The sequence below is a fragment of the Elgaria multicarinata genome, chromosome 1 (assembly GCF_023053635.1).
Source record: "Elgaria multicarinata webbii isolate HBS135686 ecotype San Diego chromosome 1, rElgMul1.1.pri, whole genome shotgun sequence".
In the NCBI taxonomy this organism is placed as follows: Eukaryota; Metazoa; Chordata; class Lepidosauria; order Squamata; family Anguidae; genus Elgaria; species Elgaria multicarinata.
The window spans coordinates 74,623,543-74,643,782 of record NC_086171.1 but is presented as its reverse complement, the minus strand read 5'-3'; the positions used below and the strand labels follow the sequence as shown (position 1 = coordinate 74,643,782).

Below are 20,240 nucleotides of genomic sequence, written 5' to 3'. Positions count from 1 at the left end.
ACCGTGACCTCCACAAAGATCTTATTACCCCAATTCTCTTTTTAGAAACAGGGAGATCTGAAGCATTTTATTTAAAATACCTATTATCAGATCAGAACCCCGATTACACACAACGTGTGACGATTCTGTGCATCTGCTATCACCTGCAGAAAAATTATGATAAATCAAGGATAGTGAGCCTTTATAGAGGTACCATTACTATTACGTTTATGACATCTTGTGTTTCAGATGCATGACTCTTGTTCCAATGTCCTTAACTGGATTGCTTTCACAACCTGTCGGTTAGTGACTCTTGTCTCCCTGTTCTTAATTTGGCTTGCTTTTATAATTACTGTATCTTGCTTTTATAATTAGTGTATTTCTAGCTATTTTTAATCTGCTGATCTATGACCATAATAAATTTGATTGATTGATTGAAGTCTTGCATTTAGGAACAAAAAATATCACTCAAGGCACACATTTAGGATGGGGGAGACCTTGCTTGGATTTAGTACACATGAAAATGGCCTAGGTGTCTTAGTAGAGCGCAAGCTAAACATGAGTTAGCAGTGTGATGCAGCTGCTAAAAAATCTTATGCAATCTTAGGCTCCGTAGTTTTCAGGACATGAGAAATAATATTTCCACTCTATTCTGAATTAGTCAGCCCACATTTGGAGCCTTGTGTCAAGTTCTGGGTGCCACATTTCAAGAAAGATGTTGGCAAACTAGCCAGTCTAGAGAAGAGTGACTAGGATGGTGAAGGCGCTGGAAACCAGCCCCTATAAAAGAACCTGCAGTAGAGAATATTAAGGAGAGACATGATAGCAGTCTTCAAATATCTAAACGGCTGTCCTGCAGAAGAAGGAGCAGAGTTGTTCTCTGTTGTTCTAGAAGGCTGGACTAGAATCTAGAACCAATGGTGGAAATTGAAGGAAAACGATTTCTACTAAATATTGGGAGAAACGTCCTAACACTGAAAGTTATTTTACAGTGGAACAGACTGCCTCAAGAAGTGGTGGGTTTCTTCTTCACTGGAGATCTGTAAGTACAGGCTGGATGACCATCTGCCAAGGATGCTTTAGGTGCATCCTACATTTTATTTTTTTACTTTTTTAATTACATTTTTATACTGCCCATCAGCTGAAGCTCTCTGGGCAGTGCACAATTAAAAACCATAAAACAAGTATAGATAAATTTAAAAACATTAAAAGCTTTTTAAAAAGCAATATAAAACCAGCTAAGTTAAAAACCAGAGAAAGCCTGTGTAAAAAGGTATGTTGTAAAGCATGCATTGAGCATTGGGTTTGATTAGATGATTTCCAAGCTTTTTCACAACTCTATAATAGTAACTAAGTAGAAATGGGGAAAAACCCCAAAATTGAGGCCACTAAAGTAAGTTGTTAAGGTATACATTTTGCAGGCAGGAGTAACAACATGCTAAGACAAATAAACATGCTAATTCTGAGCACATTGTATTTAGGGCATGAGAAAATGTTGTAATTCAAAATTTTCAGGAAAAGCTACTGCCTCCTAGTTAGTGAAAAACTGAAGGGAGGGGTGGATTTGTGTGTGAGAGGGGAAGAGAAAGTATAAGCAAACCCACAAAGCACTCAAGGCTGCAGTCTACCAATTCACTGCTGACAATAGTATGAACAAAGTTCATGACTATCTCCATGAAAATGTATTTTGAAGATTCAAAGAAAGATCTCCTTGGAGCAAAGCAATACCTACCAGGCACTGAACACCCTGAATGAGTACTTACGAAGTAGTTCATTACTGTTCTCTGAAGCCAAATGCTAATCAAACTTTGCATCTAAAATAGTAACCAAATAAGATATAAGCTACAATTTGTCTCTAGCCCATAGACGGGAAGAAAAAGAAGAGTTTGTGTACACTAGTTAAGTGTAGCTGTAATGAACTGGCACCCTCTCCTACGGGCAGGCGGGCCCTTTCCCATTGCCAGTCACCTTAAATTCATGGGGAGTCCTTCATTTTCTACTCCACTGCATTGTGAACAATGAAATAAGCAACAGCCCGTTTTGTATTTTTGTTCCCTCCTCCTCAGCTCAGGGCTATTGACACACTTGAAACAAAAGGAAATTACTGCAACGCTTTGGAAAAGTACATTCCAACACTTCTGCAAAAGCAACTACAATGACTCTTTTAATACTGTATGAGCACACCAAAACACTAGGGTGCATTAAGATTCCTCCAAGATCAAAAGGCTCCTATAATTACCAGCATGTTATTGGAGAGGACATTTTCTTGTGTGCCAGTAGTTACAAATGTACTACTGCATACAAAACAAGGGGTAGCCAATCAATTTCAACCTCTCCTGAAGAAATGCCAATGGGACCATTAAGGCATTGCTGTGTAGGGATGTGCAAATCAGCAAAACCCACACTCATCCAGGTTCTCCGAATTCAACCTCCAAGTTTATTCCAATTAGTGTCTGTATCAGATTGTGAGCTTTGTTTGGGGCAAGGGGATTTTCATTTTCCAAATGTATGTATGCATTTTAAGAATATGCACATTTCTCCCATTAAAATGTGTTTGTGCAATTTTTTCAAAAGTACACATTTTTAATGCACATTTTTGGAACATGCATATTTTTTGGTCCACAAATTGCATCTCAAGCTCAGAAATGTATGAACTTTGACTGCAGACTGCATTCAGATCCACATTGAGTTCTGTGACCTGTGAACTGGTAAATTCCGGTCAAAAACAAAGTGAAAAGAAATTCTCGAACATCCTATCTCTGTGCTCTTCAACATGATCTATACATGTCATAATTTTGCACTGCTATAGATATGCTTGCTATAAAAAGCAATGAATCATAAAATACAGCAGAAGAAAGTCTGTATTTCACTGGCACTTCTGTTGCCCATATCTCCTGCAAACCATTCTGTTTAGCTACACACTGCATTTGTATTGCTGGTTTGCAGCAAACCATTAGAAGTCTTGCATGCAAGTTTATTCCTGCTCCTAAATGAACTTCATGCTTCTCTTCCCTTGACACCATTAACCATGGTTTCACGTTACCTATGCACCATCACTAAATATGGCTCCCTCAAACTCATTTGCAAACCATCGTTTGTAGAAAAATCAGTGTTCCATCTGTATGGGGTAAAGTGAAATTAGGCACACAAATTATGACTATATTGGACTATTGAGTTCTATAGATTGAGCTGGTTCAAACATTTTTGCCACATGTAACTTCCTCATAGAAGTCATCTACTCAGGCATGTGTGTTGCAATGTTAGAAGAGGGGTCCCACAAGCCTCTACAGTTGAGCCTCAGTCGGCAGGAATTTTGGTTCAGAGAGCACCCTGCTCATGGAAGCTTAACTGTAGAATGTGATCGCCCCCCTCTCTACCAACACAATTCAACACATACCTGCTCCTGAGAGGTATGAAAAATGGGTGTCCTAAAATCGGCTCACACAATGAAGTTCCAGATTTTACAGAAGTATACAGAGAATCAAGATCAAAAGGTCAAAATCAAAAGAGAACCTTAGGCAGTGCAGTGGTACAGTTAGACACCAAACTAGGGAAGTCCTCTTGAATCAATACACTTGGGAAACACAACTGTCAAGGATAACTCAACGACACTAGCTAGCAAACCTACCACTATGCTGGGAGTGTGGGGTGGAGAGCACATCTCTAAATTGCCCACGCAAAGGGACATTTGCCCTCTTCCCACACTACTACAGCATGGTATGGAAAGCAGTGGAGGCTGGTGGCTCCGATGTCAGTGGGGCAGTTAATCTGCTTTGAGTTTCCTTTGACTGAACACAGAGCAGATCTATCGCCCCACTGACATCAGAGCCTCCGCGGATGGAAAGAGTTACTGGATTGCAAAGGTAATTTGATATGTCCCCCATATGCTGTTCCAAGCAAGCTGAAAATCAATGTTGGAAGAGAAAGTTGCCCACTGGTAGAGGCAGCCTCACCCCATCCTGTACTAAATGTCCTTCAGCTTGGTTGCCCAATAGCCACAGAGGATGCAAAATTCAAGGTAAAGTTGCATAGCTTGGAGAAGGAGAGGCTCTATTTTGCCATCACACCTCTGCCGCGCTGCCGCACCCTCTGCCATTTCACCCTGAATAGTTGGCAATAGTTCAGCTCTGCACTACATTTTACCATAGACAACATGGTGTAGTGGCAGAACTTAGAAGAGGCCAAGTAAAGTCTCGCCTCAGCCACAGATTCATCAGTTAGCCACAAATCAACCATCTGCCACACTGTAACGGTAATGTTGGTCTGCCTTATAGAATATAGGGATTGCCAAAATAATTCACATGAAGTTCAAATTCTTGTCTGAAAACCCATGCACTGTGAAAAGCACATAGTGGGTTCCCCCCACCCCCTAAAGTTTCACCAGGCACTACTTGCACCCTTTTAAAATTTCAGCACTAAGGCACATCCCAGTACTAAGGCAGGCAAGGGAAGCCTGACCAGGGATGAGCATCCACCCTCTCACTGCCTTATATCAGAACCCCTAGAATAGGCAAGTGGAAACTCCAACCTGCAGGTTTGAGGCAGCCCCACCAGGGGGCCCCATGCAGCCTGCCAGTTTGTCCCTCTGTCTCCACCCACTCTTCCCTGGCCCCGCCCCCTCTCATTTCTGATCTCTGGGGATAACAGATTTTGCCACCGTCACACTGTATTAAGCTTGAAAAAGCCCCTGAACTGCAGTGGAAGGGGGGCACTGGATAGGAGTGGAGGTCTAACTTTTCCCTCCCCCAATGCTACAACCACACCCCCTCAAAATCACCTTTCTCCTGCCGCAATTCACCTTTTAAAAAGCCTAATTGAAGGAGGGGGGCTTTTTCAGGAGATGTGTGTGAGAGAGAGGGGGGGGGGAGGGAGAGAGAGAGAGAAGGCCCCACCTACACTGGGATGTGACCCCACCCACTGCTGGCATGCCGCTTGCTCAGAGCCAGTTCAGTTCTCAGGCTGAAAAGGGTTCCTCACCCGTGCCCTAGGACTTTTAGTTAGATCAAGACGTAATTGCAACTTCATTTCCATATTTTATTTTTTACTATAAGGAAGCCGCCAGTAGTATTTTGGCTCTCTTTAAGATTCATGTCCTGTATTGGAAAGGCTGCCTTCCAATCCCCTTGGCCCATTTTATGTTGCCCAAACCTGTTGAAGGAAAAATACCAAAACGGTCAATAGCATTTTCACAAAAAAAAAAAAGAGAGAGAAGATTAAAGAACACCCAAACAACACTCCTCACACACACACACACCCATAAAAACAGAGAAGAGATTGCCAACACAGATGCTATTAATATAAATCAAGTAAAAAAAATTACCAGGAAAATGCTATCTAATGGGATATATACTCATGCCAAAAAAGACAGACTGCAGAATCCAAAAGGATCCACCCCTCAAGTTTTCCATGGTGAGCTTGAGGGTCCATTTCGGAAGCACTGTGCTAATTACAGCAACAGGGTCAGCTTGTTCTCTTCCCATCTGAATATCAGCAGACCAACAATTTAGTAAGTGGACAACATATTTTCAAGCAATCCGAAACCAAAGCTGGAGCCTGGTGGGTTGTTGTACTGGATTGTACAAAACTTTTCTTCAAGAAGCAAATACCCAAGGCAGAAGGAAGTCTAATGAAACCAGGCAGCCTAATACACTAAACAGCCTACCCCCCCTCTCTCAAACACACACACCAACTCAAAAACACCACAGACTTCATCACATCAAAAGAGTTTTGCCAGTCAAATGAAATTTACTGCAAGCATGAATGAACAAGCACATTTTTGCTAATAAGTAAGGTGTATTATCTCCACAAGTATTTTCAGAGTAAAGATTATCACTTTACCTCTGCATTCAAAAATTAGTTGTTTATTTAAAAGTTTCACATGCTGCCTTAAAGGGTAAAAATCCTTGTAAGACAACTTCTAAAACAATTCAAAAACAACAAAACCTCAACACAATAAAACATTAACACAAGCAAATATTAAAAGAAACCATTTTAAATTCCAACCCAGAAAAATACTAAAACCAAGAGACAAACAGAAATAAAACTACCAACACAGTCTGATAAAACCTCACTTATATAAGAAAGCTGTGTAGAACAAATGGATCTTTAAGGCCCTACTAAAAGCATGTAATGAGGGGGCCTATTGAACCCAGTTAGAAGTGCATTCCACTGCTGCGGGGCGGGCCTGCCAAGCTGTCTCAGTTGCTGATCTTAGGGTAGGCTGACATGAGTGAAGGTAGGTAATTTGTTCCCTGCCATTTAGCCCCATCATCCTGGCCAGCTCTGTTGACATAATAATACGCCCAGGTAATCAACCTGAGGGAGAGGGTCTGGCTCCTCTCACCGATGTGCCCCACTATATGTCAGATTCCTCTGTCCTTGCTTTAGATGCAAACAGAACAGACGAGCAATTAAACTAGTGTCTGCCTCTGTCACCTCTAGTTCAGCTCCAGAAATGTTCCTAAATCAGTAACTATTGGTTGTTCATTCCATCCATGGCAACTTTTACCAAATGCAAACAGCAGAACAAACAAACCAAAATACAGCACAGCAGTTTTCACAAAGCTGAAACATTTGGTACACACACACACACACACACAGAGAGAGAGAGAGAGAGAGAGAGAGAGAGAGAGAGAGAGTTTCGAGAACTAAAACACAAAGTCAAGTCTTGCCAAATTGTCACTCCAAAGCGTACATACCAATCTGTACAATTTCTGTGAACACGTTTTAGAACTGGGACACAAAGTTTCTGAAGTGGTAATGCCAAGCTATGTTTCTAACAGCAGGACTTTTACAACCTTAATGCCTGGATCCAAGTCTACAAGAGAATGCATTAAACAAAGCCTGGAGTTTCCCTCGTTTACTTTGTAACTAAGTGTGTTTCCCCTTTACAAGAAGTTACTTGTTATTCACATCTAGGCACATCTTCTATCTAGCTCATAGGAAACCGAGGCAATCCAACGTATTTCCTTTTTGTGCTTGAGTTTGCAGTGTGAGGGCATGGGGTGGAAAGGACAGATTAACAGAACTTTGAATGTTTCCTCCAGGCTTCTTTTAGGAACTTCATGATGAATCCTTATACTGGAATAAAAGTCACTGATTATATCACTAGATGCAGAACATAAAAACGTTCATTTCCTCCTTAATTGAATAAAGAGTTCAAGTGACTGAGCTTGATTACTGCTGTGACTCCCGATTGCATAAGAATAGGAATGCACACACAGTAAGTCATCCCGTTTTTCTGAGAAATTCTGGAACTCCAATCTGCACTTCCAGGAACACAAGATAAGCACTGCCAATTCGCACTGCTGGATTATTTAATTATTATTTTTTTAAAAAACGACAGTCAGAATTTTGGAAAGGTCTCCTGAAAACACCAACGGAAGGAGGTGTTCTTGGCCTCGCAACAAGTTTAGAGATCGTTTCCAAGGGAATGAATTTGAATACTGAATAGATTAAATGTAAGATCCTGGATCAATAAGCAGATGTACAGAAAAGTTGACAAGGACATTGTTCTAGGATCCACTGTCAACACTGCTTTCAGCTTTTAACAGGCAAACCAAGCATTTGTCCAAATGGAAGACTATATCCTCTGACAATTTCGTGTTGGTTTCATTGACTACTTAAAGTTCTGCGGAGAAACTAAATTTACTGACTAAAACAAGGTGGGCAAACTAAAAGAAGTTTCATGATGTTATAATGGTTTTATTCTTTGCTGCTGGTTTTATCTTGGTTTTATTCTATGCTGATTTATTTATTTTACTCTTTAGAACACATGAAGAACTGATTGTGTTTGTATTCAAAGATGCCTGCAATTATAGCAGGCAGCCAGCAAGAGCAGCTTTGTTATGCTGCTAGGTTTGCCTTGGACTGCTGCAAGACTAGGGGACAAGGACCCCTCAGTCCTGCCCTCGATATAAGGCTGCTTCCTCTCTTTCCCATTTATTAACAGGTCAGACCATCGGTCCATCTAGCTCTATACTATCTACACGGACTAGCAGTTACTCTGTAGAGTTTCAGACAGAATTCTTTCCCAGTAGAGGCTGGTGGCTCCAATGTCAGTGGGACAGTGAATCCACTCTGGGTTTCAGTCAGAACTCTAAAGAAGCACCTTTGATAGCTCCTTTAGAATTCTGACTGGTTCTGACTGAAACCTGGAGGATTCACCACCCCACCAACATCCAGCCCCTCCTGCTTTTTCCCAACCCTACCTAGAGATGCTAAGGAATGAACCTGGGACTTTCAGCACGCAAAGTATGTGCTCTACCAGGCCCTGCCCCAGATGACAGCATAATGAAGTGAAATGAAATCGGCAAGACAACACCTGCACAATGGCATTCTTGACTTAATGGAACATGTGACAGTGTTTGGCCGCAGCTTATGGCAGAAGCAAATGGTAGAACTTTTGCTGGAAATTACACAGATTAGGCACAAAGTGGATTTTAGCTATAACATAAAAGTGATGTTGTCCAGATGGATGGGTCTCAGAAAGCACAACTTTAACCCCCACCCACCCCCACCACATGCTATTAAATCCTGTTAACGCCAAAGCTGTTTGTACCACCAGAAGAAAATATTAGTGTTTACCCCCAGCCTTGCTCTTACCACCAGTAGTATACTGGCACTGAATGCAAAAAATAAAGGGTTTTTCAAAGCATGCCTCACTGCCCTCTTATACTCTCAAGTTTTGAAGGAGCCTTCAGCCAACAAATAATTTATTTCTCTTGTGAAATCTAAGAACTCGCAAAGACCAGCAGGGGGGAAGAGAGGAGAGGGCAGAAGACTATTCCCTTTGCTCACCCCCTTCCTCTCCCCGCAATAAATTGAAAGTTGAGGAGAGATTTTGTTCAGCTGCAGCACACTTGCCATCCTTTCCCCTCCTCTGCAATCACGGTGGCAGAAGTGTCTTTCTGTAGTCAACTCCTTCAACGGGGAGGGCTAGCATTCGTGCACTGCCTTCTGCTGCTGTGGAAAGTAACTCTTACCTGCCAGGTTTTGGAGGAAAATGTTAGACAGACCCCAACACACTGTTTTCCTGCTGGAGTAGAAATCCACACTGCCCTCCCATCCTAGTTTGGAACTCTGAGTCCAGATGTGGAGTTCCACAGCACATTTTGGGCCATGCCTGGGTAAATCTTAGCAGTAGAAGTTTAGGAAGTGTTGCTTCTTCTGCTGCTGCTTTAAGTTTCATGAGGTAAAATATACGGCCTGAATTCTGTTTAGGTTTATTTATTTCTTCCATTTATATCCCGCCTTTACCTTCAAGGTGCCCAAATGATGTACATGATTCTCCTCCTCTCCATTTTATCCTCACAACAACCCCGTGAGGTAGGCTAGGCTGAGAGTCAGTGACTGGCCCAAAGTCAACCAGTGAGTTTCTTGGCTGAAGAGGGACTAGAACCTGGATCTCCCGAGTTCCAGTCCAACCCTCTAACCCCTACACCACACTGGCTCTCTGTAGGTTCCCCCATCCTAAAATAAAACAGCTATTCAGTAGTTGCAAGAGATCTTTCAGAATAATCTACAACACCCAAACCTAGGCTCAAGGAACTGATAACTCTCTTTTGCTGCCTCCCTCGGACTACAATTCTAGGGTGGAGGGGTTTGCTGAAGCACCCTCTGCGCCAGAACTGGTGCAGGCCTGAAGAGTGCTGGATCTTTTAGAACAGGGGAGTAGAATTTCAGGCCTGGGGGCCAAATCTGACCCTCTAGGAACCCCTGGAAGGCCATACTCTTTCCCTGCCCCACCTCCCCCCACACTACTGCAGTCCCCACTGCCCCCGAGTTGCATGTGGCCCCTGCTATTTCCCCCCACCCCCATTTGAATAAAAAAATATTATAACCCTATGCAGCACTGGAAGGGTCACATTTATCTTGTTTGCATGCTAAATCTGACCCTTTTAATGCTCCATAGCACTATGGATGCCCATTTTTTTAGCACTCATGGGGGCGGGGGTTAAGCCTGGGAGGGAGAGTCTGGGGGCAAAAATGGCCTGCAGACCTCTCCCATAGTTTTCCATTATGTCTACACTGGCTTGTTTAGGGTTACCTATTGAGTTCATAGCAGAGACAAAAACTGGAATCTGGGAATTAGTCTTAGTCACTATGCTACACTAGCTAGTATACAGCTAATGTTCACTCACAGTACTCACATTAGAAAATACAAAGGATGGTTAATGGATTAACTAGAAGCATCAGCTCTGAAGTATTATTAATTTGCCTTTCCACCCAATTGAGTGCTCACATGAACCACTTATCAAGCTATGTGCATAACCTAAACAGCAACCAAGTACTCAGTGTAGTGAACAGACTTTACTCCACAACCATCACTGAATTCCATATATTTTAAATATATATTTAAGTTATAACTTACTATCCGGTAAGGATGGTGCAAAAAGGAGTCTGGGCAGCCAGCTAAAGCCATTTGTGCCTTCAGATTTTCTTCAAAATTACATCTACTGCTGCGCAGCACCTGCAGTGTAAAAACAAGACTGTGAGAAAAACTGTACGGGAGGCATTTCAACAAATTGTTAGCATGGCAAACAATTTGAAGGGGGGAGAGAGAGAGAGAGAGAGAGAGAGAGAAGAGAGCTTGTACCAACCTGCCAATCGTAATACTGCAATAGTACTGGGAGCCTAGCAATCAGATTTACACCACTCAATTCTAAGAAGCTCTCCTTATTGTGCGACAGAAAGGCTTGTGTAAAGTTCACATAAATTACTAGCCCACTGGAAATTTTAGTAGCATACCTGATCTTCCCACACATATTTAAGTAAATCATTTGTGGCATGATACCTTTTGCTTGGAAGAGAACATTCTTCCAATTTACAAGGAAGCTTCCCTGCAAAGTCACTTGGAGGATTTTCTTACTTATGGGAGGCAACCTGGCAGGTGACTCTTTATAAAGCTGCTGTACACCATACAGGGCAAGCCTGGATAGACACTGCTGATTTTACCTACTTTATTTCAGCTTTTATTTTACTTTAAAACAATGAGTCCAGCCATGATACCTCTCTACCTTGATTGTCCTATGATATGCATGTGCAAAAGTTCCAGTCCGCTTAACAGCGAAAAAATAAATAAAAGGCTTTTGTATTTGGCATATCATGCACAGTAAAGACAGGCTAATTTGGCAGAATACTGCATATCACATGGTGTTTGCTAGCTACCTGCATTCATTAACTCAACACACAGATATTCCCTTGGGCTGATGATCCTCTAAGGAACTCCATTTACAAATTCGCTACTTGGGTCAGCTGCTTTTCACCTCTCTGCTGTAATGGTACAGAGGAACAGACTTCTCAGTTTAGAACTGTGTCAGAAAAACTGAGGGCATCTGCCTCAAATTATGGTGAAATGGCCTTTGAAGCCACAAACACCTATAAAGTTATCCCAAAAGCTTTTGAGTGTAACACATGTAACATGAATTTTACAATAATCTCAAATATACTTACCTAGGAGTAAGCCCTGCTGAATACAATAGGACTTACTTCTGAGTAAACATGTATGCAATTGCCCTGTAGAAACAAAGGGCCAAGTTCACTTCACTGAGAAGTGAACAAATTATCTTTCAACCTCTAATGCAAGACAGAAGTACACATTACGTGCAAAACAGGACTACTGTTGCAAGTGCCCCAATTCCTGTGATGGTGTTTTCAAATGGTAAGTGTGCCTAAATATTACGAGAAAGAGACAGAATACTTGATATATAGCTGCCATTTTCCATGGCAGCCACTTCTAATGTGTAGATGACAACAAGAGTTTTAAGTGGAAGTGTGTCCTTTCATTTGTCACCTGACTGTGTAATTTTGGCAGATCACTTCAGAGTCTAAAGGGCAGCATGTGACTCGGCTGAAATACTCATAAACTATTCTTCTGGTAAGTTACAGTTACAAAGAAGCTCGAGGTCTGGGCTGAAGCATCTGACAATCATAGTACTGGTTCTCCCAAGAAACTCCTCAAATCGTATTGCTCTCTCAAAGCATCTCACCTGTTGGCATTATTAGCAAACGATCATGTGTATTTCACAATTATTAAAAACTTACTTTTCCCAACCATTAACTTGTCTAAATGTTGTTGTGCTTTTATAATGATGCATTGCTTTATAGTTTGTTGTAAACCACTTTAGGAATTTTAAAATGGGAGGTGGTATATAAATATTTTAAAATAATTTTTTTTAAAAAATCTTGTTCACAGTGGCTGCCAATAATTGAACCAATTCTCATTTCACTAAGTAAATAAAGGTGCTAGACATAGCTAAAATTGGGCCTGAAACTAAATTTTAGCAGGTTAATCTTACGGGATATCTTACATGTTGCTTATCTCTGCAAGTAAAAAAGTAAAGGCTTTATTTTCAGGTTCTATTTAAAAAAAGGGGGGCAGAGTCTGGCTACAGTCCTTGTTCAGTTTGCTTCCCAAGTGAGTGTATAACATTCTCATAATCCTTGATTAAAGTAGATAGCTTTTCCTTTTGATGCCTGAGCCCTAGGTTCTCGTAACAGACAAACTATTATTTCAGAATATGGCTGATGCAATTTTTACCATCTGTTTAGATATGGACAAATTCATGTTTAGCCAAATGAAGCAACTCAAAATAATGAGCACCACTGCCAAGAATGAATCCTTAATAGCACTGCTTTAGCACCAAATGGCTTCTTGCACAAGGAATAATGTTTAGATTTTAACTCGTTGCTCTCTGTACTGCTTCTGTTTCAGTTAATGCAAGCCATCTGGTAATGTAGCGGGCTACAACCTCCTGCAAATTTAGTGCAGCTAGAAATTAAACCCAAGCTTATTAATGTGTGGTAGGATGCTCAGACTGTGTTTACACCAATCTTTCCTGGTGTGGTTGCTGCTGCCACATCAGTTGCTTCCATGTTGGTCTGGATAAGTATAATGACTTGTGCCCATGGGGGTGGACTTCTGGCCTGTTAACAGACCTTCTCAGGGGGCAGGCGCTGCTTTCATAGTTTGTAAACCTAGGAATCCACACCATGTGACCAGAAGGGCTGACATATGCCTGGCATAGGAGCAATTGTGGAGGTAGCAGTGATCACATTAGGACAAATAATATTTTAAGGCTCTGCAACATTTTTTTTAAAAATAGGTCTGTTTTGGGCTGATCAAGTTTTAGTTGTGGGCAAGAGACTCTGAAACCTATTCTTTGCCTATTCTCTGGCAAAATTCTTGCCTTAACTACCTTCGTTGTGCACTCTGTTTGCCTGTTTCATGGCTGCGTGAAGAATGGACAGCTGACATATTTAGCAAATCTTCTAACAGAATTCTTCCATTACTGTCCATCTTGGCTGCCCAATCCTAGTGGGAGTTGATTAGAGCCCTTTGAGTCTTTGAAGGATTGACGGAGGGACATTAAGAAGGGGAGGGCCTTGCCAAATCTCTGCCGTCTGGGGAGTGGCGTTTTGATGAAAGCTGCATTATACGAAGTCATCCCATTGTCTGCCTACTCTGACAAGAGGCAGCCCTCCAAGGTATGAGGTTTCTTTTCCGAGCCCTCCTGCCTAGGTTCCTGTGAATGAAGCTGCTAGGGATTGAACTTGGACCTTTGAATGCAAAGCATGTGCTCTTCCACTGAGCTGTGGCCCCATTTCCTTTATCTGTGTCTTGGCTCATATGAGATAAAGCAGTCGTCCCCCCCTCTGAAAGTTGGCAGAAGAAGGGCTTAGGATCAGGGGCAGAGCTGGAGAAGTAGTCCTTGTTGGACTGCCAGTTGGCTACTCCTATTCAAAGGTTTTTGCCTTGTATGCTGAACATGTTTTTTTTTTAACCACTAAACATGTTTTCAAGCCTTCCCCAACCTGGTGCTTTCCAGATGTGTTGGATGACAACTAATAGCATCAAACACATCTGGAGGGTGCTCGGTTGTGAGAAGCCATTTTAGCAGGGATGTTGTGTGTTACAGCTGTACAACACTTGTACTGTAACTATAAGGGCCGTCACTGCCTGACATACAACAGAGAGATCATCATTCCAGAGAAATGCAGGATACACATGTATAAACAAACACTAATGCATCACACAGATCAAAGCTCTTTAAATTACAGAAGTCAGCTGATGACTAATCAGGAAGCCCAAGCAGAACGGTACAGCCTGCTCCTCCACAGGGTGCACCAGGCAGCCTACCACACCCCCGTCTAAAGTATTGAATTTCCAGCCTTGCTGGACTTAGATCAGGGACACTTTGTGGCTGTAATCCCCATTTATCTATAAAATTCTCTGGGTGACCTTGGGGAAGCCACTCTCTCAACCTAACCTCTCTCACAAAGTTGGTGTGGGGATTTTTTTAAAAAGGACAACAACAACAATCATGTATACAATCTGATCATTAGGAGGAAAGGTGGGATAGACATAATAAATAAATAAATAAAAATACACACTGCAGATATGCCAATACAATGTGGTAGAACATGATGTTATGCCAAATATTGCAGCAACATTGAATTTGTATCATAAGGGAACCACCTCTGAGCAAGTGTTTAAGTTCTCAGTGCCAGAGGTTACTTTTATACTGGATTGTTGCATCTGTACTTTGCCTCCAAACACAGCCCTATTTCCCCCTAAAAATCCAAACCAAGTTACCAAGTTGTCATGAACGCCTCTCTGGTCATATTTACACTGCAGAATTAAAGGCAGATCTACATTTGTGAGGAAGTCAGAAGGTATCTGTGAGGAAAACTGTAACCGTTACAAGACTGTAAATCTGGATGTGCTTGTTCTGTAGGTATGACTCCTAAGCCTTTCTAGTTAAGTGTCCTGAATGGGAAAGAAACCAATGAGCCAACTGAAACTCCAATTAATCATTTTCATATAAAGAACTAAATAGCTTTCATCATTATATTCATGGAGAAAAGTCATAGGGCACTATCCAACTGTGTCAACCTGTTAGCGCAAATGACATTGCGCTAGCAGAAACTAGGTGCTTGCGCATTCCGTTTGTGCAACCCACTGCACGCTCTGTTTGTGCAACCAGTTGCTCAATGGCTTGCACAACTGGCTACACAAGTGTAATGGGCAACCTCTTGCACAATGGAATGATTCAGTAGTGGTCTGCTAGCTCTATTTGAGTTTGCAGAATGACGCCGTTGAATACTCCCCATGGTGATAATTCTCAGATAATTTTATCTGCATGAATTAGTCCAAGAGGCTATTTTATTAATGAAACCATGTTCCAGGCCTTCCTCTCCAGTTACCTAGCAAAGATGTGGGGCGGGGGGAGGGGAGGAAGGATCAAACAGTCAGCTGCAAAGTTGCATCTTCCTGAAGTAGATGGAGGGTGACATTAGCTCCCTTGGGTTGACTCAAAAGCAGACACGGGACCAATGAAAAACACCAGTAACAGGTCTATTCCCTTATCACAACCCAAGGCTGCAATATGCAGGATCTTTACAAGAATTAAGAGAAGAGTTTGGCAGGTAGGGAGTACTTATTAGAAAACAGCAAGGAAGCCAGTTGTAGTAATAGTCCTCATTAACCACCCTGTATCTTGCTAAAAAACAGCCTACAACATTTGCCCCCCAACCCAACAACTTACTGTGGGTTATTTCTCTGGCTTATCGGGGCGAGAGACAAGCCAGAGTTCCTGCTTCACATGTCTCAACAAGCAACCCAGTAATGGAGCATCTCAGGTTGTTTAGCCACTCCTGTTCCCAGAGGGTGGAAAGCACCAGCATGCTTGCACATTCACCACAACCCAGGTTTTATACACATACACACACACACACACACACACACACACACACACACACACACCCCTGAGTTGTTGTGACATGCAAACCACGCCATTCTCTGTGAGGTTCAATTTGGAGAAAAATCAGTAAACATAACATCACCAACTACTGCAGATACGTATTTAGAACTCAAGGAATTTGGCAAGCAGAGAAGGTTCCTTTAGAAACTACACACAGAGGTGCCCAACACTCCTGGTGGCAAACCTTACTAGTGCAGCAACAACCTATGCGAAGGCTCCAACATATCAAGGTGTGGCATGAGGATGGTGCACATACACACCCCTCAGCCTGTGCTAGCTTTAGGGGGGTTGGAAAAGCAACAGAAGCATCTCTCCCTCTTCTGCGGTTTTTATGCTGATTAACCAACCCCTCCCCATTTGTAACTGCAAGTAGCCACTGAGGCTTAAAGTATATGGTGATTATAAAGTTAGTTGCTAGAACACTTGCTTAATTTATGTAATCCAGACTTGTAAATAGCCAGTTCCCAATAGTGAGCATATAGGACCTGTCTAGGCAAATATGCAGGGAAATTTCTGTAAACCGAACCAGAGTTTGGTGGTTCTTTGCTTTTCAGGCTGTTAATAGGCGAAAAGTGACATTTATTCTTATGTGTGGGGCAGACATATTGGTTGGAGACACATGGTAGCATTTATTGCAGGCCCCACTTGTTCTAATGCGGACCTTAGTGGTCCTGAAGCTATCAGGTTAGGGGCTAGGAAGGAAGAGAAAGATGAAGGGAGAGAAATGGCGGGGGAAGGAGTTGGGTAGAGAGAAATAGCAAGACTACAGACTGGATGTAGAGAGATGGAGAGCAAAGAGGAAAGGTCTGTGTGGACGGAAGAAGATTGGTGGGGCCAGGAAGCAACTCTTTCCTTCTTTTCCTGCCCACTGAACAGCTGATCAGCAGCAAAAACAGGAAGAAGAACCTGGCGCTCTAACCTTTTAAAAGTTATTTTTATTAAACATTTTTTTTGAAGGGAGTGGAGAGCTTCGTGGGCACTGGTGGAGGTCCCTATGGATGCCATGGCACCCACAGACGCAATATTGGCACCCCCTGGCTAAAAGTGTCCTGAGGTAGTGGGGCCTAGGACATCCCTCCCTCAACACCCCGATTTCCCCATCCCATTGACGATATGACCTTTTAGGGGCATGTTTAAAGTTAAAAGTCTGGAGAAGGGGGATTTATTCAGATCAGAGGAGAAGTGTTTCCTCTAGTTCAAATTTCACCACCACTACCCAGGACTCCTAGGCTGTTTGGGACTCTGCTCTCTTCATAGCTGAAAGTGTCCTTAATGGGAGGGGGGGTTGAAAATAGGTTTCATATACTACATGGATGTAGGATACTTAATGTCTGAAGCAGGAATGGAGCCACACTCCTGGATCTACTCCTGATGTCACTTTACCATCAAGAGCGGCCACCTACATGTGAATGACAAACCCCTACATAGGGGCTCTTTCGCAGATCACTGTGCTCAACACGTAGACATCAGGGCCAGAGTCAGGCATACAGTCCCACTCCTGCTTGAAACCCTGAGTGCTCTCAGTGAGCAACACATGAATAGGGCCACTGTGAAGCATGCATCCCCACCAAACTCTCCCATACAGCATAGGGAGGTAGAAGAACCACGCGGGTGTAGTGCTAAACAAATAACTTCCTGCATAGCTAGCCATGACTCCCTTAAGACAGCAGTATAGAGCAATTGTGCTATAGCACTGGACTGCTGAAATTCAGGCCTAGGTAGCAGGAATCTATTCACAAAGCACGAGAGCTCAACAGTCTTGTGCTACTATATGCTACAATTTCTCACAGGTCACCAACTTGTCTTTAATATGTCCCTTTTTCTATTTCCATTTCCCACTGGAGTAAGGTATCAGAACCAAAAATAGACTCACAAAATAAAGAAGTATACCCTTAACTCGTCGTCCCACCAATTAGCACGGAACCCCACTGACTAATCAACTAAAGCTTTAGCCAATCAATCTGCTGATTAAAGCATGCAGATCTATTTAAGTCCATGAACTTTAAGCCACTAAATTCAAAGCCAAAACCACTATGTACAACAGAAGACAAAGTGAACAGACACCTATATATAGGATCAAAAAGTCAATATTCTTTTAACTAAAACACCCCCAGTGAATTCTTCCCCCTGCAAAAATATTCAAGGTTCCAGACAAGTCAAAGCAGAATTTGTTTGGAATTCCTGGCCAGCAGTGTTGAAATATCTTTTCGACTCAGCAAGACTTGCATCTGGAGATTCTTGAAATTGTTTAGACTTGGCAAGCTTCTATATGCCAGCTTCCATTCTCATTAAGTCACTGTATAAAAAGCAATACCAGGATTACTACTCCTGGGTACTCAGACCCAGGCAATAATAATCAACAAGGCCATGTCAAACCCTCCGCATTTGGAGGCCAAAACGTAGACGTGAGGTCAAATATCAAGTAATTTTGCACTCCTAATCTTTGCCCCAAAAACCAACACAAATGATGCGGGGTGGGAAATTTTCCACTACTATTATTTTTGAGAGAAAGATTTTCCATGTTTGGAAATGGTTTCGAACACAGCAAAAGACAAATTGGGCAACTGCAATGGATACAATAGTACTCAAATCTAAAGACAATGTTGTAATTAACTGTTCAAGCAACTTTCCCTAGGAAGCACATATTTATGTACACTGGTCTTCAGGCATGCTAGAATTATTACCAGTTTTCAGTGCCTTTTTTATTTATTTTTCTTAATCTAAATGGAAGAAGTATTCGGTTTTGAGTAGTCATCCCTCGATATTTTTACAGGTATTTCAATAAAAATATTTCCCAAGTCAAGCTTTGAATTTGTTTGAATATTTAAACTTCACCAACTGCATGTTACTGATTCCCACCCTCACCCTTCTCAAGTGTTTCAGTTCCACTACTTCGGGCCACTGGGGGGGGGACTTTTCAGTTGTTTATACAGCATGGAAGATTAACACAGCGTACATTTAAATAAACAAAGCTAAAAGTACCCAGTCAATTTCGGACAGCAGAAAATTCTCTGGAAAGCCCACAACACTGTCCAGTACTGTGAGTAGCTGGGGAAGGGCAGGGAAGAGAAGAGAGCAATAAGTATTTTCTATTCTCCAGTCACTATAGAAAAGGTAAAGCCACTTGCCCTGTGTAATTTCAGGGTACAATCATGGCTCAACAGGAAAGCACATGCTTTCTCAATAGAAGATCCCAGGTCAAGTCCCTGACGTTTCCTGTTCAAGATCTCATGTTGCAGGGCTGAGAACAGACTGTACTCGAGAGGCTCTGAGGTGCTGCCGCCGCCGCCAGAGTAGGCAAGACTTGGCTACTTGACCACTGATCTGACTCGGTGTAAAGTAGCTGCTTACATCCATAGCCAACAGTCCTTCTAGAATGAGAGCAGACACAAAACACTGCACAGCTTAGAGGAGAACAGGACTGCTGAAACATGGCTCATGTTGATATATGGAGCTATATAAGGACAGCAAGGCACAGAAGGCCAGTGCTGAAATCTTTACGTTTATATGGCCTATATATGGACATTTCAGGAAAGAGACATAAATGGAAGTTACTGTGTTTTTCCAAAAAATATATATTAAATTTTAGCTTCCTGCTCTCTTAATGAATCAGTCAGCACTACTAATCTTGGACCAAGTAATGTATAAACAGCAAACTAGAAAGATTGTTAACATATCCAATCAGGCATAACTTGCTATCCACCATGCAACTAAGACACCTCCAACTCCAACCTCTCCTTGGATTCTCCTTTCTTGAAAGGCCCAAAGAGGGATACCACAAATGCCCACTGATACCAGTGACAGGAGTTTTCTGTTTTAAAAGGTTTTTGACATTCCCTCTTCAAAATTTACCCCAAATCAGTTTAAATTAGATTTTATATTCTTCTGCTTCTAATCCCAGCCTTCATTTTAGAAATTTCTGCATCTTAAATGGGTTTCCCACCACCCAAATACTGATCCAGACCTAATCTCCTTTGTTTCACCACAGCTATTAGAACTAGGTTCTCCCAGAGCATTTACTGGGCCCAAACTATGATGCAACTGAAATCAGAACCAAGTTTCACCACAGCCAACTTAGCAAGAAACTTTCCCATTATATTCTGTCTTCAGCACACTGCTGAACAGGACACACAAGCTCCATGGCAAATCCACGGGGGCAAACTAGTGTTTCCCTTCACAAAGAACAGGAAGCTTGCAAGCTCTGGGATACTCTGTAACTTATGCTCACTCTACATACTCCTCTTTACCCTGGTTTGGAGTGAAAACCTAGCATTAGGAAGATCTGTATTTTAGTAATTCCAACCAATAAATCTATAAAAGTTATGAATCTTACCTGTTCATATATATCTAATGTATGTGGCATATTCAACATTCAAGAGAATGAACTCTTCCATTAAGAAAACCTTCCTGTCTGTTCACCTGAAAGAATTCCTACTCAGCACAGGAAAAGTCTGGAATGAGGCACCACAAGAAATCAATTTTTTTTCTTTCCCAACA

The 20,240-nt window shown here is 42.0% G+C and overlaps 1 protein-coding gene across 2 annotated transcripts in view; it reads right to left on the bottom strand.

Moving 5' to 3' along the window:
- The window catches only part of GRB10 (growth factor receptor bound protein 10), a 132,404-nt gene that overhangs the window by 84,406 nt on the left and 27,758 nt on the right, over nt 1-20,240 (bottom strand). For both annotated transcript variants that reach the window (XM_063130371.1, XM_063130381.1), the window contains exon 2: nt 10,352-10,450. In XM_063130371.1, the coding sequence (XP_062986441.1) occupies nt 10,352-10,402 (51 nt within the window). In that variant the 5' untranslated portion in view covers nt 10,403-10,450. The remainder of the gene's footprint in view (nt 1-10,351; nt 10,451-20,240) is intronic.